This window comes from Scyliorhinus canicula, chromosome 1, assembly GCF_902713615.1.
Source record: "Scyliorhinus canicula chromosome 1, sScyCan1.1, whole genome shotgun sequence".
NCBI classification, from domain to species: domain Eukaryota; kingdom Metazoa; phylum Chordata; class Chondrichthyes; order Carcharhiniformes; family Scyliorhinidae; genus Scyliorhinus; species Scyliorhinus canicula.
The window spans coordinates 93,928,604-93,952,582 of record NC_052146.1 but is presented as its reverse complement, the minus strand read 5'-3'; the positions used below and the strand labels follow the sequence as shown (position 1 = coordinate 93,952,582).

The 23,979-nt window shown below is 41.4% G+C and overlaps 1 protein-coding gene across 5 annotated transcripts in view; it reads right to left on the bottom strand.

Annotated features, from left to right (window-relative positions):
• The window catches only part of LOC119965163 (synapse-associated protein 1-like), a 37,986-nt gene that overhangs the window by 3,873 nt on the left and 10,134 nt on the right, over positions 1 to 23,979 (bottom strand). For 3 of the 5 annotated variants that reach the window (XM_038795538.1, XM_038795547.1, XM_038795567.1), the window contains exons 2-8: positions 21,991 to 22,109; positions 16,881 to 16,947; positions 13,344 to 13,417; positions 10,874 to 11,013; positions 6,369 to 6,517; positions 5,939 to 5,997; positions 3,642 to 3,792 (exon numbers count right to left, since the gene is read on the bottom strand). In XM_038795538.1, coding sequence (XP_038651466.1) covers positions 3,642 to 3,792; positions 5,939 to 5,997; positions 6,369 to 6,517; positions 10,874 to 11,013; positions 13,344 to 13,417; positions 16,881 to 16,947; positions 21,991 to 22,109 — 759 coding nt within the window. Of the gene's footprint in view, positions 1 to 3,641; positions 3,793 to 5,938; positions 5,998 to 6,368; positions 6,518 to 10,873; positions 11,014 to 13,343; positions 13,418 to 16,880; positions 16,948 to 21,990; positions 22,110 to 23,241; positions 23,423 to 23,627; positions 23,735 to 23,979 lie in introns of those variants that run through there. The other 2 variants (XM_038795575.1, XM_038795556.1) reach the window with 2 other exon arrangements.

Here is a 23,979-nt window from a genome sequence, read left to right as displayed (position 1 = left end):
TTGTTTCCCACAAATACATGTTTTACTTACCAGTACCTTATTACTAAACACAAGGGATTAAGCAGGCAATATGGGCTGTATTCAAGATGGCAACTCACCACTACCCTCTCAAGGGCAAGTAGGGTTGGGAAATAAATGCTGGTCTTGGCAGCAACACCCACATTCTATGAACGAATAAAAAAATAGCCTTTAAATGTAAGCGTTTGTTAACTGGGATAAACCTGGTTTTTAAGCAAATAAAGAGGGCCTTATTCTAGGATGAGGTCTTGAGGCGCAGTGGTAGTGTCCCACCTCTGAGCAGAAGCTCTGTGTTCAAGTCCTACCTAGGGACTTGATGGTAATAACGTGGCAAAAGATGTTGATTATGTTGAAGCCTGTAAATCCTTCCAATGTCTGATGACAGCGGGAGAGTTTCCTGGTCGGCCATGCTGCAGGAGGCAATTGCAAACTACTGCAGTACTTTGTCAAGCATAATCGCAGACCAATCCAATGGAAGTCTATGGTTGCCAATGACCTCTTAGGACTTGGTATCTGGAAGAGGAGGATTTCTAGGAGGAATTTCAAGATGCATATTGCCTGGAAAATGTGGTGTCAAGTTGCTCATAACTGAACCTTGTAATGGTCCTTTGCATAGCAAATTTGATCTCAGTTGATTGTCTTAAAGGTAGAACCAAATTATTCAGTTAAAAACATAGAAAATAGGAGCAGGAGGAACTACTCGGTCTTTTGAGTCTGCTCTGCCATTCATTATGATCATGGCTAATAATGGGGCGACAGGATGGTGCAGTGGTTAGCATGCTGCTTCACAGCTTCAGGGACACGGGTTCAATTCCAGCCTCGGGTAACTGTCTGTGTGGAGTTTGCACTTTTTCCCCGTGTCTGTGTGGTTTTCCTCCAGGTGCTCCGGATTTCTCCCATAGTCCAAAGATGTGCAGGTAAGGTGGATTAGCCACACTAAATTGTCCCTTAGTGTCCAAAAGGTTAGGTGGGATGTGGGGTTATTGGGATAGGGTGGATGCTTGGGCTCAAATAGGGTGCTCTTTCCAAGGGTCGGTGAAGACTCGATAGGCTGAACGGCTCCTTCTGCACTGTACGTTCTATGAATCTAACTCATTAGCCTGTTAACCCACATCCCTTTGATCCCTTTTGGCCCCAAGAGCTATATTTAACTCCTTCTTGAAAACATACAATGTTTTGGCCTCAATGACTTTCTGTGGTAGTGAATTCCAGAGGCTCACCATTCTCTGAGTGAAGAAATGTATCCTCATCTCATTCCTAAATGGTCTACCCATATCCTCAGACTGTGATCCTGGCTTCTGGACTCCCGCACCATCGGGAAGATCCTTTCTGCATCTACCCAGTCTGGTCCTATTAGTATTTTATAGGTTTCTGTGAGATTCCCCTTCATTCTTCTGAACTCCAGCAAATATAATCCTAACCGACTCAATCTCTCCTCATATGTCAGTCCAGCCATCTCAGGAATCAGTGTGGTAAACCTTCTCTGCACTCCTTTAAGAGTAAGAGCATTCTCCCTCAAATAAAGAGAGCAAAACTTCATACACTATTTGGAGACATTACATTTAGTTCCCTCATCTACATCATTAATATATAATGTGAATAGCTGGGGTCCCAACACTGATCCCTGTGGTATCCCATTAGTCAGTCTGCCATTCAGAAAAGGACCCGTTTATTCTTACTCTTTGTTTCCTGTCTGCCAACCTGTTTCCTATCCATCTCAATATACTAACCCCCAAAACACTGCTTTTAGATTAGTCCACTGATGACTAGGCTCCATTGGTAGCAGGTATTTCATATCACTCATATCCCACTGAAAAGTCTTCCAAAAATAATTTCATCCAAGAGACCTGAAAATTATCAGACCATGAAAGAAATACAAAAAATAGTGAAATCCCTTGTGGAGATAATTTACTCCCTTGTTTTTAAATATTTGCATTGTTAGAATTGAATTTTGTGTGCCTCGCTGCTTCTGTATGATAATTTTTTTTAAATAAATGTTTTTTATTGGGTTTTTGAACAAAGTATATTTACTGTTATGTACCCAGGATATATAGAAGGGCAGACCCAAACATACCAAAGAAAAGAAAATAGTAAATAATTTTTTAAAAATACAATAAAAAATAAAATAGAAAAACTGGTAGGGTATTGTGCACCAGCTCAACAGCAGTTGTGTGTGATAAATTACTGATTATCATTAGTCTGGGTTGTAATGGTCCGACTATTTGGCACTGTGTGGAGGAGACAGGAAAATGTGCTGAGCACTCCACATAGTTTCAAGAGCAATATTTCATAATGGGGCAGCATGGTGGCCTAGTGGTTAGCACAGCTGCCTCACGACACTGAGGTCCCAGGTTCGATCCCGGCTCTGGGTCACTATCCGTGTGGAGTTTGCACATTCTCCCCGTGTCTGCGTGGGTTTCGCCCCCACAACCCAAAAAATGTGCAGAGTAGGTGGATTGGCCACACTAAATTGCCCCTTAATTGGAAAAAATAATTGGGTAATCTCCTCAGCTGGGTCCTCAGCGCTGTAGGCAGCAGTGTTAACCATTGCACCACCGTGCCATGCTGTAAAGTAGCAATGTTAATAAAGTAATAATAAATAATGATTTCACAATGAATGGTACTAACAAGGGTGGAGCAGAGAAAAGATTTTGATCTGATAGTTGGAAGTCTTGAAAGTGGAATGTGATTTCTAAGTAACCAGTACAAGTGATTAATTACCTATCACTTCTGAGATTCTATTGCCAGTCTGAATTTAGGAGATCGTTGCGCAAACATACGGAGAACTGCTTAAAAAAAAAAAAAATGATTCGGCAGAAAATTACTATGGAATGTTGTTCCAAGAGTCTTTACAATAAATACCAAGATGAGAAGGATCAGGGGGGAACCCACCATTGAGTGCTTCAGGTTGTGATCCTATTTTTATAAATTGCCTTTTATTTTAAAATCGAATAAAACTCTCGAACCATACTGAGGCAATGAACAGAATTCCTGCTACACCAGGTATGTCAGAAGACTACGGTAGGTGTAATCAAACTGAAGAATTGTTTACTAGTGCTTTTCTTCACAGAAGAATGCAAACTGTAATAGTACTTACTGTACCTGACATATGGAACGCAAGCTCGCTTCATTCATGGCTGACCCACGGCATTAATGGAACCAAACAACTGCTTCACATACAAGTGTAGAAATATAATTTTCTTTCAATAGCAGCACTTGACAAAAGAGTTACACTTTTAAATTACATAATTGTATTTTGGTCAATAAGCTGTGAAACTAAATGCTTACTCAAAGAAACTCTATTCTTAAAATTAAAGAAAATAACTTCAAGAATCAGTCACAAAAAGATGAGTACCACACCAAGTCATTTTGGGGCAATTTGGAGGCTGCCTTGTAACTTGGATGAATTATGGTACTCAGTTAAAGAGTGCAGTCTCTTTACAGATATGGTTTTACATGAAGTTTTGCACAGAATATGCGATAATTGATTATTTCAAGCAGTGTCCATTTACTGGGCAATCGTATCCAGAAATAATGTATTTTATCTGAGTATGTACCATTTTTCCTTCATCCAAGGACATAATCAAATAGGTTTTAGCTTGATATTTTTCTGTTGCACCTACCAGCTTCAACAGATGCTGTCTGATCACCTCTCATGCCTAATTGTTCCATGCCCCTCAATAAGTCTTCCTGGTTTAGGGATGATGTATCATATGCGTCACTCACGAACTCATTAGCAACCGGACTTGTTGAAATCTTGTCTAAAGTATGAACCTATAAAGGCAAGGCTTCTTGTTTTTATAATAAATAGTTGGAACATATATAATAACAATTCTTGCTATCTACCCTGTTTTCCCAATACTCTGAGCAAGATGAGATACAAAACTATCTTTCTTCATGACAACTAAGGAATGTTGAAGTGTGGGGACCATCACAACAAAGTCAGACCCCTAAACCTTCTTGACATCAACACTAGTATCACTGAGCTAAGGCTCCTTGGATACTCATAGCAAACATGAAATAAAAACAAAAAATGCTGGAAAGTCACACACCATCCTGACTTAGAACTATATCACTGTTCCTTCACTGTTGTTAGGTCCTGGAGCTCCATTCCTAACAGCACTGTGTGTGTACATACACCACATGGACAGTAGTAGTTCAAGAAGTCAGCTCACCACCACCTTCTCAAGGGAAATTGGGCAGCACAAGTGGCTAGCACTGGGCTTCATAGCGCCAGGGTCCCAGGTTCGTTCCCCGCTGAGTCACTGTCTGTGCGGAGTCCTCATGTTCTCCCCATTTCTGCGTGGGTTTCCTCCCACAGTCCAAAGATGTGCAGGTTAGGTGGATTGGCCATGATAAATTGCCATTAGTGACCAAAAAAGGTTAGGAGGGATTATTGGGTTACAGGGATAGAGTGGAAGTGAGGGCTGAAGTGGGTCGGTGCAGACTCTATGGGCCGAATGGCCTCCTTCTGCACTCTATGTTCTATGAATTCTATGAATAGTCAATAAATGCTGCTGAGGGCAGTAACACCCACATCCCATTTTTAAAAAAAAATTCAGTAGGTCAGGTAGCATCCGTGGAGAGGAAAATAGAGTTAATGTTTCAGGGAAACTAGCAAAGCTAAGGAATGAAAGAGTAGGAAGGGTGACTAAAAATTAGGTTGACAAAATGGGTTATGAGACTGTCAAGAAGGACAGGTGGAGTGGCCATGAGATCAGGGAGGGATTTAACATTTACATATTGTTGGCCAATGAGGATGGGTGAACAGGATTAAGTGTGGCACAGAATACATGTGACTGTGCTTTGGACAAGTTGGACTTTGGGGAGAGGGGTATGGAAAGGGCGATAAAGAGAATGAGGGATATGCGAAGTGTGAAGGTGGCCATCGTACTAAAGATTCACTGGTAGAAGAACTGAGGTAGGGCAACGGTGAACTATGCTTGCACTGCTGCAGGTGCTCTGGTTGGTCACATAAATGGCAGTAGAACCATGCAAAGGCAATCCCATGGATCTGGGCAAAAGAAAACAGGTACTGGAGGAGTAAAATATAGAAAAATGTTTTGGTACTCGAGACACTTTTAGCAGCATTCTTTTAATCCTGAGAATGCCAAGATAATTGATTCTGTTCTGTATTTCTAACATGGTGGAACGGAAAATGTTCCCTAATGATCACACTTGTCTGAATAAATTACTTTACCAGTACTGCCTCATGAAAAAAATAATTTGAATTTAGCGATTATTTATGTTGTAACCTTGACAGCAATTTGTTCCCAATAATTTTGCACCCGGTTTTGATTTTATTCACATTTACAAACTGAATGTGGATTGAGAAATCTAAACAAGGTATCACTGCATTACATTTTACTTGAATCTTTCGGTTTTCCTCTGGATTTCTACCTCTCCAAATGAGAACTAATGCTTCTAGTTAGTAGTACAATGTACTCACAAGGGATAAAATACTGAAATTCTGATGTGAGAACCCAGGTGCAGCAGGTGGACTAAATTGACCATCACAATTGGGCCCAATTTTAATCTTAGCTGGGATCCTATGACGACTGAAGAAAGTAAATACTGAAGCTAATTATAACATTGTCACTAACTCCCCCACAACCGTATAAATATGACCCCCTATTTCCAGTTCTCTCCAGCTTTGACAAAGAGTTATCCAGACTCAAAACATTAGCTCCCTTCTCTCTCCACAGATGCTGTCAGACCTGCTGCAATTGCCCAGTATTTTCTGTTATTGTCACTAAAGTTGCATCTAAGCTTTGCCAAACCAGCGTAAACATAGAATCAAATATACAGCTCAGTGTTCTATACTCAGTAATCAGGGATTTGTTATATTTGATAAGCCAATGAATACTCCTTGCATTCACTTTTTGTAAAAAAAACAATAAAAAACACAATAAAAACTTACCTCTGCAGATTCATTTTGTTTTTTCATCGGGACTGGGGGTGTCTTTGACAGAGTTGAATCTAGCATAAAACAAGCAGACATATTTGTAGAACTGTATCAACTCACAAAGCGCAAATATTTTAGAAGTTGGAATTTGCAGTGGATGGCATGTTGGTGCAGTGGTTAGCGCTGCTGTCTCGCGGTGCTGATTCGATCCCAGCCCCGGGTCCGTGTGGAATTGGGCACCTAAATTGCTCCTCAATTGAAAAAAAATAATTGGGTGCTCTAAATTTATTTTAAAAAAGGATGTTTGAATTAGCCAATTTGTTTCCTGTTAAAAATCAGAGTGCTATTGCTCTGGAGAGATAGAAAATGCACAAGCAAAATTAAAATGGAGCATAGAGTGATACCGTTTGTTATTCTGACTTAAGAACAGAATAAAAGTGATCACCTGTAACTGCGATGCTTTTTCTCAGATGATGCTCCAATTTCTCTTTGGAATTTTCAGCCTGCCGAACAGCTAGTGACGAGAGTTGTGCTGACTGTTTAATGAGAGATACTCGGTAGAAATAGTTTCTCCAGAACTGATCCTCTTTTACACTGCAAAGAAAGGTATAAAGTTTGTACAAGACATACTCCAAGCATACATAGGGGTATTATAATAATCTTTATGTGTGTCACAAGTAGGCTTACATTAACACTGCAATGAAGTTACTGTGAAAATCCCCTAGTCGCCACACTCCAGCGCCTGTTCGGGTACATTAAGGGAAAATTCAGAAATGTCCAATTCACTTAACAAGCATGTCTTTCAGGATGTTAGTGAAATTTTAGAAGCTTCAAATGTACATCACAAGACAATACCAAGCTCCACAACCAGTAAATGTGTAACACAAAACATGCAACATTCTGATTTTCCTTATGCTAACTAAGAAGGGGAGGAAGTGTGGAGCACAAACATGGGCTGGGTGTGCCAAATGATCTACTTCTGTGCTTAGGTATTTTATGAATGGAAGGGCTTAATTATGATCCAAATGCTTGCTCCATTATCAATAGTAACATAGGCTGACATCCCCCACTCCCCCCACTCTCCCTCTCCCCCACCCCCCTTCCTAGTCAAGCAATGTGGTAATTTATAATGGAGACCATTGTTATGCCAGTCTAACAAAGATCAGCTCACACAACACAACTAACCTAAAATTATCCTGGTCCATATAGCCAGTGCACTTACTAACCAATCAAAGCACCTTTGAATGTTGCTGTCTCGTGGATGTGAACATGACAGAACAGGCTGTAGAAATTTGGAATTATGAGAAGCCAACCTGTCTTGAGAAAAGCTTTTTGCCAAAATTCATGAATATTTGATTTACACTGTGGATGAATAGGTACGGGGGAAAAGGCAGAGAATGGCACTAAGCCACGATGCTTGTTCGGAGTGACGATGCAGACACGATGGGCCAAATGGCCTCCTTTTGCTTGGTAACAAGTCTGTGAGGTGCTGCAGTTATAAAACATCTTCTTTGTGATGGATAGCGGTTTAGGATTGATGACGTAAAAGATTTTAACACTGCACTGTTCAATGGTTGCAACTCTTTTTACCAATTACACTTCATATTCTTCTCAAAGCAGGGGACTCAATTTATCTCTGACACACAGGAATATATAATATAGCCTGCAAAATGAGACCTGACCTGGTGTCATTATGACATGTTTTACTGCATGAAAGATGCCATATAAATAATAATAATCTTTATTGTCACAAGTAGGCTTACATTAACACCGCAATGAAGTTACTGTGAAAAGCCCCTCGTCACCACATTCCAGCGCCTGTTCGGTACATGGAGGGAAAATTCAGAATATCCAAATTACCTAACAGCACATCTTTCAGGACTTGTGGGAGGAAACCAGAGGAAACCGACGCAGACACGGGGAGAACATGCAGATTTCACACAGACAGTGACCCAAGTCGGGAATCAAACCTGGGACCCTGGAGCTGTGAAGCAACAGTGCTAACCACTATGCTACCGTGTTACCTACCATGCAAGTAGTTGTTGCTTGACTGTTTGACATGCAGATTCAAAAGCACATCAAATGACATTTTACAAACTATAATTTAGGAACCATTCAGTATGTGATATAATCATCTGCATGGCAATGAACTCATGAATCAATGGAAAAATTGTTGACACGTTGATGTACACAGTCATGTTTTCTGCGCGAGTATCTGCTACTGTGCAAAAATATTTCTATCACCACTCACTGGAAACATCAACAGCCAATCTCCTCAACAATATAAGAGATCAATAAAGTTGGACAACAAATATGGGACTCAATATGCCTTAAATAGAGTATTTATTTTCTTTTGCTGTAAGAGGGCGGCTTTCGGAGGGTCTAAACGAATGGGGTAACTGCTTCAAGGAGGAAACATCACAACATGGAGCATAAGTGGCTGAAAGCACAGTTACTAACAGTGAAGGAGAGGTGGGGTAAAATTTCACAAGGGAATTGCAGAGTTGATAAGGTTACAGAGATAGGATGGGGAAGGCCACGGGACAGTGGCTGGGGGGAGGTGAAGTGCAGAGATAGAATCAACAGCATGGGCACAAGCCAAAGATAAAATTATGTAGTGTAAGATTAGGCTGATGATTCATTAATCTTTTATTTTTGCGAAAACTATATACTTGATAAAAGTAATTGTTGGTTAAACTATCAAATTAATCCACCTTGTTGCCCTGATAAAATCGATTAATTAGTCAGTCTGCAATGATACTGTATATACAATTGTACAAAAGCAACAAATTGAATGTACAGCAAGAACTTGCATTTATGTAGCACCTTTTACATTGTAAAATGTCTCAACGCATAGGAGCATTATCAAAGAGAATTTGATGCCCAGCCACTTTGAAAGACATTTGAACAGATGACCAAAAGCTTGGTCAAAAAGTATGCTTTATGGAACATCTTAAAGTAGGAGAGAGAGGTAGCGAGGAAGAAATTTCAGAACTTGATGCCTGGACAGCTGAAGGTACATCAGCTACCGAGGCTCTAAATTCAAGCATTACAGCTCTTCTCCTCTAGAGCAAACCTCTCCACTTTCTTTAAAGACTTCATTGGCTGTAAAGCATTTTGAAAAGTGTCCTGAGGTTATCAAAAGGTGCTACATACATGCAAATCATTAATGCTTTAAATATTTCTTTTATAATCTTTTCTGCATTTATATATGAACTAACATCAATGGTATTGTACGTAGCAAGTCAGGAGACACATTGTATGCAACACAAAAAACAATTTACTAATGGATTCAACTTTGAGTTTGTCAACTTGAGATTATGACCTTTCTCTTCCATTTTAAACTCTTTTTAAAAAACATATCACAGATGTACTGCCTCAATGCAAACCCCACCCCTCCCACACTAGACCATCTGCCTTTTGTTCTTAAAGTTTCTAGAGCTCTAACAAAGGCTTGTCAAACTCGGGGGCGCCTCCGCGGGTGGGTGTCGGGAGGGACACGGAGCAGTCTGTTGTGGCGCTCCCGATCGCGCAAATCCGCGTGCAACAGCCAGTTTTTAATAATGCCGGCTGCGAGTGGCCTTCAAAATGGCCATGAACATATGAAATTTTTTTTGGCCGCACTTCACATGCGTGCCCGATGATCGGTGACGCATGCATAATACGGCCGCATTTTTTTTTTTATATAAGGTCTAAAGGGGCCATTGGGGCCAAAGGGACCCAAAACCATTTTCTCCATTTTTGTCAATGGTGGGCCGCGGAGGTCGGCCGGCGCGAGCCGCAGAGGTCGGCCGGCGCGGGCCGCAGAGGTCGGCCGGCGCGGGCCGCAGAGGTCGGCCGGCGCGGGCCGCAGAGGTCGGCCGGCGTGGGTCGCGAAACTCGTTGGAGCAGTGTTTTTCCAACTTTTTTTCTGGGGACCCATTTTTGCCAACTGGCCAACCTTCGGGACCCAGCCTGGCAGAACTTCGCATCCCACGCTGGCCGGCCTTCGCGACCCACGCTGGCCGGCCTTCGCGACCCACGCCGGCCGGCCTTCGCGACCCACGCCGGTAGGCCATCGCGACCCACCTACGCGGCCCACGCCGGCCGACCTCTTCGGCCCGCGAAGGCCGGCCGGTGCGGGTCGCGAAGGCCGGCCATCGTAGGTCACGAAGGCCAGCTGGCTTGGGACGCAAAGTTCTGCCAGGCTGGGTCCCGAAGGTTGGCCAGTTGGCAAAAATGGGTCCCCAGAAAAAAAGTTGGAAAAACACTGCTCCAACGAGTTTTCCCTCCCTTGGGTTCTGAAAAGATTAACTCGAAAGGTTAACTCTGTTTCTCTCCTTACAGATGCTGCTGGAGCAGATGAATTTTTCCAGCATCTTGGTTCTTGTTTCAGATTCCAGCATCTGCAGTTGTTTGCATTTATTTATTTTAATATAAATTTAGAGTAGCCAATTATTTTTCTTTTCCAATTAAGGGGCAATTTACCATGGCCAATCCACCGAACCAGCACATCTTTGGGTTGTAGGGGTGAAACCCACGCAGAATGGGGAGAATGTGCAAACTCCACACGGACAGTGACCCAGGGCTAGGTTTCGAACCCAGGTCCTCAGCGCCGTAGTCCCAGTGCTAACCACTACGCCACATGCTGCCCCTGTTGTTTGCATTTATAAAACAATGTATTATTGTGTTACTAGCATTTGCAATGTTTAAGACTACAAAATTACATTGATGTAAGTCAGTACAATTTACTATCATTGCTGCTGGGAAAAAGTGAACTTGCTCCAAGCTAAAAACAAACGGAGCATAGAATTACTTACTTTAAATTTTTAAATATTTATTTGATGGCTGAGCATACAGCCTTGTACAAAGATAATTTACAACCTAAAGTGATCTATCTGTACAAATATTCATTGGGAAAGATGTTTCTTCGTAAATGGAAAGAAAGTACTGATATTTGTGTTGACTTACAGTTTTGGCACTAGTTCAAAACGCATTTTGCTGAGCAGCTCATCTTCCTGAAGCATCACAATGGCAACAGGTGCTATAGTGTCAAAATCAAAATTAAACTGTACACCAGCAGGAGGATCCCGAATAAAGTTTCGTCGTTCCTAGAAAAACAAAACGTTGTTCCGAGAAAAACAAATTCTTAGGGGTCTGGATTTTATTTGATTGAATTCAATACTTAGCTCCTCGCCACACAGTAATGCTTAGAATGCAAGTGACTGGATAATACTAGAATATTACCTTTGAAATACAAAAAGATTATAGCCTTTCTCCCACCCAATAAATGTATATTGCGTATCCACACAAACTACATAACCTACAAGCGTAAAGTTTAAACGTGTATAGCTTTATTTACCCATATATTCTTCACATCTCTTCCAGTTTTCACTGAAGTTAGTTTAATGAAAATTGACTTTGGTGATTAAGTTATTTTAAAGTTATTATATAGAGTAGCCCAAATGAACATCTGGTCAATTATTAAATATATTCACTATGTCAAAGACAAAAACACTGAATGCTACCTTTAGAATGAGAATGTAACGTTCAATGTTTAAGGCCTGAGTGAATCTGAAGTAACACAATATCTAATTAATCAGGTCTGCGAAGGACAAAATAATTGCACAAACTTCAAAAATGTCATTAGCTTTTTTTTTGCAACTCAGCATACAAGAACATGCTGAAAGTTCAAGATCAAACGAGCGGAAACGATACATTTTCTTAAGCATAAACAATGGCCCAGGCTTGCTAATTGTGATGCCAACAGTAACACAGTGCCAACCAAAGTGAAAGTGCTACTTAATGGCATTAAAACTGGAAAACCTAAACTAATATTAGTGCTGAAGCCAGAAAAATTACTATCTTGAAAGTGAGAGTTATGTGTTTATTTCTCCAGAATACTGATTTATACAATGATTGTGTTATACATTTTGCTTAGACACCATTTCCAGGAGCATGCATTAATACTGGCAAAACTGTAATAGTTGCACAGCAGTGGTATATGTCTTAGATTGATTGTTGTGCTGGAGAGGTCTTCTGAAGGATGCTGGTCACTCAGAATAAGCAGCTACTCTACACGGTCTAGGATTGTGTTTCGTAAGGTGGTTGAGCAGGTAGGGGGTGTGCTCAAACCTTAGCACAAGTCATGAGGTGATAGTGTAACCGTATAAAGCACTGGTTGCATGACCATTTGCAGTGCACCATTCTTTATTCTTTCATAGGATGTGGATGTCGCTGGCAAGCCATCTCTAACTGCCCTTGAACTGAGTGGTTTTCTAGGCCATTGCAGAGGGCAGTTAAGAGTCATCAAAATTACTGTGTGTTTGGAGTCACATGTAGGGCCAGATTGGGTTCGGAGGGCAGATTTCCTCCACCAAAGAACGTCAGCGAACCAGATGGATTTCTAAAACAATCGATGATAGTTTCATGGGCACCATTACTGAGACTAGTTTTCAATTTCAAATTTATTAATTGAATGTAAATCCCAGCAGCTGCAATATGAACCTCTGCCCCCAGAGCATTAGCTTGAGCCTCTGGTTAAATAGTACCACTATATCAACGTCTCTCTGAGCACTATGCAGTACTCAGCCTCACATTCAGCAAAAATATTATAGCCCTTTAAATAGGGCAGTTAGGGACAACAACAAAAATTTAAATGATGAGGACTTTTTTTTAAAGAAATAAAACTATTCACGCACTGTGCTTAGAATTTTGGAATTGTGAATTAGGGTAAACTGGTTTCATTTGACGGTTAATAGACATATGGAAAGAAATATCAGTATAAAAGCCTGAAGCAGATAGTATATGTGGGGGTCAAGATACCTTTTGGAAATAGAGGGATATGCTGAGGGTGTGGTAACACAGAGCAACTAAAAGGAGGCAGAGGGCCAAATGGAATTTTTCTGTTTGCAGAGTATCCTGTCCTATTCCTCTGTGTGTCAGCCTTCTGGCTCCTTCTGCTCTTGAAGGTGCTGTAGTGCTTACAATGAGGATTCAACTCTTTAAATGCATTTTTAAAAAATGTATTCCTCAGCGTGAGTGTCAATGCATGGGCAAGCATTTATTGCCCAACCCTGATTGCCTTTGAACCAACTGGCTTGCTAGGCCATTTCAGAGGGCAGTTAAGAGTCAATCACATTGCAGTGGTTCTGCAGACATATCCAGGCCAGACCAGGGAAGGACAGCAGATTTCCTTCCCACAGATAGGTTTTAACAATAATTGATGGCAATTGTCATGGTCACTAATAGTCAGGGACTAGCTTTCACTTCCAGATTTTATTAATTGAATATTAAATTCCACCAGCTGCCATGGTGGGATTTGAACATGTGTCCCTGAGCCTGAACTTCAGGACTAATAGTCCAGTGGCCTGTACATCACCATCTCATAATAAGTCAACTTGGGGGAAAGAGATCAAAGTGACCTTAGGAAGCAACTTACTGCAGAGAGAGAGAGAATTTGCTGCCTTACAGTCTCCTCATCATTATAGCCGGCCCATGGTGGAAGTGCTGAATCTGGAAATAAAACAAATATGGCAATTAAGAAGCAGTTTTCTTGCTTTTATTTTGTTTTATAAATTTAGAGTGCCCAATTTATTTTTCCAATTAAGGGATCCACCAATCCTGCACATCTTTGGGTTGTGGGGGCGAAACCCACGCAAATACGGGGAGAATGTGCAAACTCCACACGGACAGTGACCCAGAGCCAGGATCGAACCTGGGACCTCGGCGCCGTGAGACAGTAAGGCTAACCCACTATGCCACTGTGCTGCCCTTTTTCTTGCTTTTATCAGCCCACTAAATGAGATATGCTAGGAGAATGGTGTTTAACTCTCATCTTTGTATTAAGTATCTCAGTGATCTGATTTAGCCTTAAGCTACATACAATTCAAAAAGACAATCCAGCAAAAAGAAATGAACAAAGGGCTATATTTACATAGTCTGTTCATGATGTCTCAAAGAATTTCATAGCCAATGGTGTAAGTTTCTGAAGTGTAGTCACAACTCCAGTATAGGGAAATGTAGCAGCTGATTTGTGTACAGCATGGTTCCACAAACAACGAGATAAATGAGCTGGTTTAATGCCTCACCCAAAAGATGGCATCTCTGACAGCACAGCACTCCCTCAGGACTGCACTGAAATGTCAGTCCAGGATGTGTGTTCAAACCTCCGCTGTGAGGCTTGAACCCATGACCCTCAAACACAGAGGCAAAGGTGCTACCATCGACACCTAAGTAGCATTGGGTTTTAAGGGCTGAACTGGTGTAGAATCTGAGTTGTAGTTTGGACATACCTATACTATACTGAGGAAGTGTTTTGCAGCAAGGTTGCAAGTTGAGTAGCTACAATTAGTCTTGGCTTTCTTTACTATAGCAGAATAGGAGCCAGGAATCCTACTCGCAACTGCCAACCTGTGACCCTCTCCCAGGTCAGAATGTACACCTGTGTCGACGAGAGCAGAATTGGGGTCATCTACGATGCCCCACGTGGTCAAATGGCTTATCACCACTCAGACATAAATTTTAATCCAGTAACAATCACCACATTCAGAAAAGGAGAAAATGTGAAAATCTTAGTTAATAAAAAAGCACAAGGCCCTGATAAAATGACTGGCAATTGAACTAAATTAATTTTACATTATGCAAATACATTTTATCACATCAAAAGATAATCATTTCACATTTAATTTATGGCCCACTTTTAAAGGAATGTAAAACCAAAGTGGTTAGCACTGCTGCCTCGTGGTGCCACGGACCCGAATTCGATTCCGACCCCGAGTCACTGTCCATATGGAGTTTGCACATTCTCCCCGTGTTCTTTGTGAGTCTCACTCACACAACCCAAAAAGATATGCAGGGTAGGTTGAAGGGCCATGCTAAATTGCCCATTAATTGGAATAAAAAGAATTGGGTGCTCTAAAAATTTATTTAAAAAAATGTAAAACAAGGCACATCTTTCATAAGCTTCGCACAGCGTCATCCTTTTCGATGGCTCAATCAATGCAACAGAGCAAGGAGTTTAACCACAATAACTTTATTTAAATAGCCCCTTTAACGCAATCGCAGAATCTTTACAGTGGGAACATCCAGCTTTGCAGCATTGTAAAACAAAACATTATACTAAGCCACATAAGATATCAGGTCAGATGACCAAAATCTTGGTCAAAGAGATAGGTTTTACGGGTGTCTTGAATGAGGAAAGTGTGGTAGAGATGCAAGGAGGTAATTCCAGAGATGACCAATAACTTGGTCAAAAGAGGTTGGTTTTATGGGGTATCTTAAATAAGGAAAGTGAGGCAGAGAGGCAGAGGTGTAAGGAGGTAATTCCAGAACTTGGCGTCCAGGCAACTGAAGGCTCAACCAACAATGGTGGAGCTACTGAAATTCAGAATACATTGGAGGCCATAACTACAGCAGGGTAGATATCTTGGAGGGTCATGGGTCTGGAGGAGATTACACAGGTAAGGAAGGGTGAGGCCATGAAAACATGGGTGATAATTGTCGTTTTGCCAAGAGCCAATGTAGATCATCAAGCACAGGGATGATAAGGGAATGGGATTTGCTGCAAGTTAAATGTTGGATCACCTAAAGCCTACGGAGGGTAGAATTGCGAGAACAGCAAAGAGTACATTGAAATAGTCGAGCCAAGAGGTAACAAAGGCATGAATGAGGGTTTCAGCGGTGGATGATGGGGCAAAGTTGAGCCATTTTATGGAGATGGAAACAGGCGATAGGAGGCCGGAAGCTCATCTTGGGATCAAATGTGACACCAAGGTTGTGAACAGACTTGCTTAATCTCAGACTGTTTCCACGGTAGTTAGGAAACAAAGTTTGGAGCGGGCCCCGAAAACAGTAGCTTCAGTCATCCCAATTTTTCATTGGAGAAAAGTTCTGCTTATCCAGATTTCGAATATGGAATCTAATTGATTGGCAACAGTGGAGGAGTTGACAGAAGTAGAGTTGGGTGTCGTCAGCATACATGTGAAATTGGGAGGTCAAGTTTCCTGCTTGGATTGCTATTTAGAAATGCGTGAAGAAAATCTGCAGGTACAAATTCAAGAGAGAATTGGCAGAGAGTAAAGTTGCATTGTGAAATAATCCACAAAATTAAATTTTGAACCATTGATGATGAATGGCCAATTTTCAAAGGTTATCATAGTAAAGATATCAAAGAATTTACAGTGCAGAAGGAGACCATTCAGTCCATCGAGTCTGCACCGGCCCTTGGAAAGAGCACTCTATCCAAGCCCACACCTCCACCTATCCCCGTAACCTCAACTAACCTTTTTTGAACACTAAGGGCAATTTAGCATAGACAATCCACCTAACCTGCACATCTTTGGACTGTGGGAGGAAACCCACACGGACACGGGGAGAACGTGCAGACTCCGCACAGACAGTGCCGGGAATCGAACCTGGGACCCTAGAGCTGTGAAGCAACTATGCTAACTACTGTGCTATCGTGTTGTCCTTGAAGAAGGTACCAAGTGAATGAAGAGCAGGAGAGATCCTTTACTGTCCTGGCCAACACTGCACAAAGTGGCTGTCACAGTTTGCCTACGTAACACTTGTGTCTACACTTTTAAAAGTACATCAATTGTTTGTTGAGTACTTTGGTACATTCTGTAAAAAGCACTCTTTAAATTTCAAGCTCTTTGTTCATACTGCAATACCTTTACAGTCTTTTTGTTAAGTTGTACTTGTCTCTAAGGTTTAAACCATAGCTTGCAACGCTATCCATTGAGGTCTATGGAGGGTTTGCTTTATGTGAAATTAGGGAGAGACAGATTTAACTCCTAAAAGAAAATGAGGTTTACAACAGTGGGAGCAGATGGCACAAATTGTAAGAGGCGATGGTGGACCACTTCACTATTTTTTAAAGTACAATAAACACATAACCAGTATTGAAAGAGAGTCATTGGATGGTATTTTAATAATATTTGTACACAAATATGGGCCATTTATTGAAATATAGTACCTGACTTCTTCAATTTCTTTTCTTTTACAAATTTTTCTTGTTCCTTTTTGAAATTTCCAATAATTGTCTATAAGTTACAAAAGATGAAAAGTATTAAGCTGATTAAAAATCACTTTTATTCTATTGCAACAAATGCATTGATGGGCTTAAAACATACCAATAAAATGCAAAAAAAAAGCATTGCTTGGTAAATATTGATAATTTAGATGTCCTTAAATAAGCTGATTTTAAACTTCCCGAGTGTTAAAATCGCCACATCCACATACTAGCCCAAATACCGTTCGGGTACCTTAAAGTTGTCTGAGGCTCCTATTGCAGGCAGATGGGGCCTGATTTAAACCTGCAAGTTGCGGCCTAATTAGCCCATTGGCACATAGGTGGATGTTAAATGTGGAATTTGGGAAGTCTGCACCAGGGCAACCCTTGACAGCCAAACCATAGTCGGGGTTGTGGATTGGGTCAAGAGACTACAGTAAATTCAAACTAGGAGTATTTAAATGTTGCTTGGGAGTTAAAATGATTCAGAACAAATACTACAACCCCAGCCAAGGTTTTCCTCCTCATGCACCCTTCTTGCCCATTCCCAGTTGAAATCAACCTCAATAGCTCAATAGGTAAAAGCATTGAGTGATGAGTGCAAAAGCCCACAGGCAGGGCAGACCCAAGATCAAACTCTCGTTCAAAGTGAGTAAGCCAATTTCAAACAAGGGAGTATTACTGACCTCAGTAATGCCATCGAATGAAGAGAAACTAAAGCATCAGATCAGTTTTTCTTTCCTTAATGCTTCCAGTAATCCTGATGGAAAATGCTTATGTGAATAGGATTGGGCCCAGCTAAAATGACCTCTAAAACTTTTTTTCTCCAATTAAAGGGAAATTTAGCGTGGCCATTCCACCTACACTGCACACATCTTTGGGTTCATAGAATCATAGCATTTTACAGTGCAGAATGAGGCCATTTGGCCCATCGAGCCTGCATCGGACCTTGGAAAGAGCACCCTACTTAAGCCCACACCTCCACCCTATCTCCGTCACCCAGTAACCCCACCTAACCTTTTTAGACACCAAGGGCAATTTATCATGGCCAATCCAACCAAGGCCAGAATTGAACCCGTGTTCCTGGAGCTGTGAGGCAGCAGTGCTAACAACTGTGTCACCGTGCCGCCTCAATTTAAAGGCATTGAAAGTTTAAGTGTTACTCTTTTTATTCCTCATGTCTAAACTTTTGGTTTGCAGGTCTCCTCGCCTGATACTGAATAAGTTGTTTCTAGTATTGTTGTGCTTCACAAAAACATTGGAATGCCTATGTATATATGAACATATGAATTAGGAGCAGCAGTAAGCCATTTGGCCTCTTAAGCCTGCCCATTCAGTAAGATCATTGTTGATCTGATAGGGGCCTCACCTCTACTTTTCTGTCTACCCCCATACTTCCACTGCTAATCAAGAATCTATCCAACTCTGCCTTAAAAATATTCAATGGCTCTGCCTCCGGCGCTCTCTAGGGAAGAGAATTTCACAGATCAACCACCCCCAGAGAAAGTTCACTCCTCATATCCGTCTTAAATGGGAGAGACGTTTATTTTAAACTATGTACCCTAGTTCTAGTCTCTCCCACAGCATCCAATTTGTCAATTCCCCTCTGGATTATTCTTCAGTTATGAGGATAGATTAAAGATATTTTGGACTGCTCTCTTTGAAGGGAAGAATGCTGAGAGGAGATTTTATAGGCATGTTCAAAATCATGAGGTCGGACAGAGTAGATAGGGAGAAACTGTTCCCACTTGTAAAAGCATCAAGAATGAGAGGTTATAGATTTGACGTGATTTGCAAAAGCAAATGTGAGAAATACTTTCACAGAGAATGCAGGGAACAACATGCGATGGTCAAGGGAATCAAATGCATCATTCAATCAGCTGGGCAACAAATTTTAAATGGAGCCGAGAGTGGGTTACTGAAGTAAAAGTTGACTCCTCATCCCAAGGACAGTTCTGAGCAGTGTTGTTGGGGGGGGGGGGGGGGGGGGGGGGGGGGGGGGGGGGGGGGGGGGGGGGGGTTTAAAGCATTGTTAAAGCTCTGAAGTAGACTCATGTGAACTAAATTCCTTACTCTGCTTGGTGCATTCTGAGAAGTGTCATGCCCAGCAGGTACCTTAAAGCTGCTTGTTCATTGTTGTATTGGAGGTATTCTGTGAACAGTCACTTATAAATTCTCCTACCAACAGAGTGTATAGGATACAAGAGACCAGTGCACGGTGGTACAGTGGTTAGCACTGCTGCCTCACAGAGACCCGGCCTTGGGTTACTGTCTGTGTGGAGTTTGTACGTTCTCCTCGTGCCTGCGCAGTTTGCCTCTGGGTGCTCCAGTTTCCTCCCATAGTCCAAAGATGTACGGGGTAGGTGGATTGGCCATGCTAAATTTCCCTTTAGTGTCCAGGGATGTGAAAGTTAGGTTATGGGGTTGCAGGGATAGGGCAGGACATGGATCGGTGCAGACTCGATGGGCCAATTGGATTCTATGAACTAGACAGTTTATTAAAAAAATGGAAAGTCGCCGATTTGATTTATAATTTTGGTTTTAATAAAGCATTTTCACAATCCTATTAATATTACAACAGTCCTTATATGGAGGTAACTGTAACAAGAGCACCCTCTACTGCACAATCGCTCTCTACAGATTCATCGGCATAGGTACTGTTTGCCTAGGAGTCCAGCAATAAACTTTAAAAAAAAATTATTTGTCACCTCCCCATTGTTTCCAAATACTCTATCCTCATTACAGTATGAAAGTGCCAAAAATTTGCATTATGTGCGAAGAATAGTTGGCAAACCCCTGCATTTTAAATACTGTAGTTATATAGCCATTCAATTAGGAGCGGCTATGAAATAAAAAGGAAAATTCAGTGGGACAGAGCCCTGGCTCTTTTGCTACGATTTATCACTAGAAATCTAGGTTAGTTTGTGGAAAACTGTGTCATTACTGCACAATAATAAATATATTTCAGTCCTTAGCAGTTCAGGCGTACTGCAGAAATATCACACTGTAATGTCCCTATACAACGTCCCTATACACAAATGATGAATCTTAGACAAATGTTGTTTTCATATTTTACAATTTTTCTGTCACAGTAAAATTTGTCACCGACATACACATCATGGCAGTTCTGAGCAGTGGTGTTCACAAGAGCCTGAAACCTCAGTCTACAGGGCGTGATTTTGCAGTGTACTAAATGACTGTAAATGCTATACAAATTTTGTAATGCTGAACATCAATGGCCATAAGTATTTGACAAACTTGACTATTTGCAGCTGCATTAGTTGTAATAGCCCTAGCTAAACTGGCGTTAATTGGAATCGGGGGAAAACTCTCCACTGGCTGGAGTCATACCTGGGACAAAGGAAGATGGTTTTGGTGGTTGGAGGTCAATTATCTCAGCTCCAGGACATCACTGCAGGAGTTCCTCAGAGTAGTGTTCTAAGCCCAACCATCTTCAGCTGCTTCATCAATGATCTCCCTTCCATCACAAAGTCAGATGTGGAAGGTTTTGCAGATGACGGCACAATGTTCAGCGCCATTCGCGACTCCTCTGTCCTCCATGTCCAAATGCAGCGACACAATATCCATGCTTGGGCTGATAAGTGGCAAGTTTCACTCGACCATCTCCTACATGAGAGGATCTAACCATTGCCCCTTGACATTCAATGGCATTATCATCACTGAATTCCCCACTATCAACATCCTGGGGTTACCATTGATCAGAAACTGAAATGGACTATCCATATTAGTATTGTGGCTACCAGGGAAGGTCAAAGGCTAGGAATCCTATGGTGAGTAACTCACCTCCTGAACCTCCCAAAGCCTGTCCACCAGCTACAAGCCACAAGTCAGGAGTGTAATGGAATTCTCTTCACTTGCCTGGAGACTACTTTTTATAGTATAATGCCAGGAGACTACACACTCAGGAAGCTTGACACTATCCAGGAAAAAGCAGCTCGTTTGATTGCTCCTCCTTCCACAAAACATTCAAACCCTCCACCATCGACGAACAGTGGCAGCCATGTGTACCATCTACAAGAAGCACTGCAGTAACTCCCCAAGATTCCTGAGACAGCTTCTTCCAAACTACCAACTGGAAGGACAAGAGCAGTAGATACCTGGGAACCCCACCACCCGAAAGTTCCCCTCCAAGTCACTTGCCACCCTGACTTGGAAATATATTGCCGCTCCTTCACTGTCACTGGGGAAAAATCCTGGAACTCCCTACAGTACAGTGAGTGTACCTGCAGCGGTTCAAGAAGGCAACCACCTTCTGAAAGGCAACTAGGGATGGGCAATAAATGCTGGCATAACCACCGACGCCCACATCCTGTAAATGAATTTTTAAAAAATTGCCAACTGTTAGGCCAAAAGAGCAGCACAAACTGAAAGGGCGAGAAGACATCATCTAGCCTACAAGTATTCAGTTCATGCCCAGATGTTATAGGTCATGACTCCAGTAAAGAGTGTCATTGTGGCATATACAAGATGAGCTGAAAGTTCTCTTGCAGTTCTCCTTTTGTGCCTTGATGACTATGACTCTATGACTGGCAAATCAAAATCAAACAGTCAATAATGTTATCTCCTCCAAATGTTATTTATAGTGCACCTGCATTTGATTTCTGGGCACATTATTTTTTTTATTTTTTTTTATAAATTTAGATTAGCCAATTATTTTTCCAATTAAGGGGCAATTTAGTGTGACCAATCCACCTACTCTGCACATTTTTTTTTTGGGTTGTGGGGGCGAAACCCACGCAGACACGGGGAGAATGTGCAAACTCCACACGGACAGTGAACCAGAGCCGGGATCGAACCTGGGACCTCAGCGCCGTGAGGCAGCTGTGCTAATTGGGCACATTATTTTAAGAGACAAATTGTATGCAAACTAAATCAAACCCTTAGGTTATCAATGCTATCCCATCACCACTACTGATTTTACCAAATGAACATTTCTGAGCTGGTAAAATAAATAGGGAACCAGCGCACTATCTTTACCACTCAGTGAAATATCTGACTTAACACTCAAGTTGTTTTAACAGGTAATTTCTTGCAAAAGTGCAGCTGTTCAAACCATATCAAGAAGATTGTCTATTTTATGTTCCTCTACAGATTTCTTTATTGTTTGCGCAGTTTCTCGCATTGTGTTCGATACTTTCTTTGTAGCAGACGTAGCAACATCCCGTAGGTAACCTGCAATTAATTAAAAGATACATATAAATAAGACACAATTATGTTTGACAAAACTTTTATTTTTAAACTCTTATTTTTATAGATTTGGCAGGCATAACATAAATAAATGGCTTGCAGCAGTTTCATGAAATAAATATACTAATAGCAATGAGGCACAAAACCCAGACACAATTTCATAGATGAAGTTATACAGAATATAGAGCATACAGTGCAGAAGGATGCCATTCGGCCCATCGAGTCTGCATCGACCCACTTAAGCCCTCACTTCCACCCTATCCCCGTAACCCAATAACCCCTCCTAACCTTTTTGGACACCAAGGGCAATTTAGCATGGCCAATCCACCTAACCTGTATGTCTTTGGACTGTGGGAGGAAACTGGAGCACCCGGAGGAAACCCACACCAGGAGAACGTGCAGACTCCGCACAGACAGTGACCCAGCGGGGAATCAAACCTGGGTCCTGGTGCTGTGAAGCCACAGTGCTAGCCACTTGTGCTATCGACCAAATGTTTCATTTTGTTGGTGTACAATCTTTCCCTAAAATATTTCTTTTGTCTTCCCAAAAGCATTAACCAAGAGTGCACAAGGCTTTTCTGCTTCTACAGATTTGCTGATATTATTGAACATTTTTCTGTTTCTCTTTAACATTAATGTCCTAAATAAGTTCACCATATCATAACTATATTTAGTTTCATCCAAGCATGGAAAATCTCACATTTCCTAACAGTTATCCCAATTATTAATCCGAGGTGCATATTTGTAATTGAAACTGCCTATGTAAACTTGTCACAGTATAACCACAACTCCTTCCACAGGAGGTTCTGTACCACTAACAGTTGAATGCAATTACAGCATAAGTTTGCACAAGCCGTTTCCATTATAAAAATATGGAACAAGGAATTTATCATGGGAACCTATAAAAATAAGACATAATCTATAACTTTTAAATGGAGAGTAAATTACATCTGCAAACCTTAGTCCCACTTTCCCATACCATCAAATTTGAATTAATTTGCAGGATACACCTGACCTTATATTTCCTGTGGTGTTGCATATGTGGGCTTTTCCATATTATATATAGCATATATAGATTTAGAAACCAGGAGGTTTTGCATCTGAAACATTAACTTGCCTGTTCTCACCACATATACCGAGTGCTTCCAGCATTTTATGATCTCCTCATCTGACAGCTATATACATGCAATCTCAATCTTAGGTTTCATAAGCTATTATCGGACTGGAATCATCCTTCATCTTTTCTTCATGAATAACATTCTAAATGGCAGAGCTGTCACTGCAGGGAAACATTAGGACTGACACAGATTGCAAAACCAGTTAATAAGTGACTGCTGAGAAAGCAGGTCACACTTTAATCCATAATCAGTGACAGAGTGTCACTTAAGTGACACTTGCAGTCTGCCTTATGATTGACATTGCTTTATAATGGAATGTTTGTGAGAGACAGTCAATGCAAAGGGATTGCAGTGCTGAGGAAACTTAAAGAAAACACCAACTTACATTTATACATTTGTAACAGTGGAAAAAGTCATGCAACACTGCAGAAGGGTATTCAGATATAGATACTGAGGTAAAGGAGATGTAGGGCGTGATCTAATGGAAAAGTTTCGAAGTGCCATTTCAGGCGGACTGGGCTGGGAATTTCTCCCCAGCTCTGTCAGGAGTTCCCACCACTACCTAACTACACTTAGTCACTTTTTTGGGCCCTGGGGAGTTTCTCCCCAGGCTTGTCCACACTTCGAATTTTTCCCATCATTGGGAAGCTGAACTCATTGGTCAGAACATTACTTTGAAAGGCTGCCCCGATCGCCAGGTGAGCTTGAGGGTCTCCACAACCCTCATCCACAGGAAA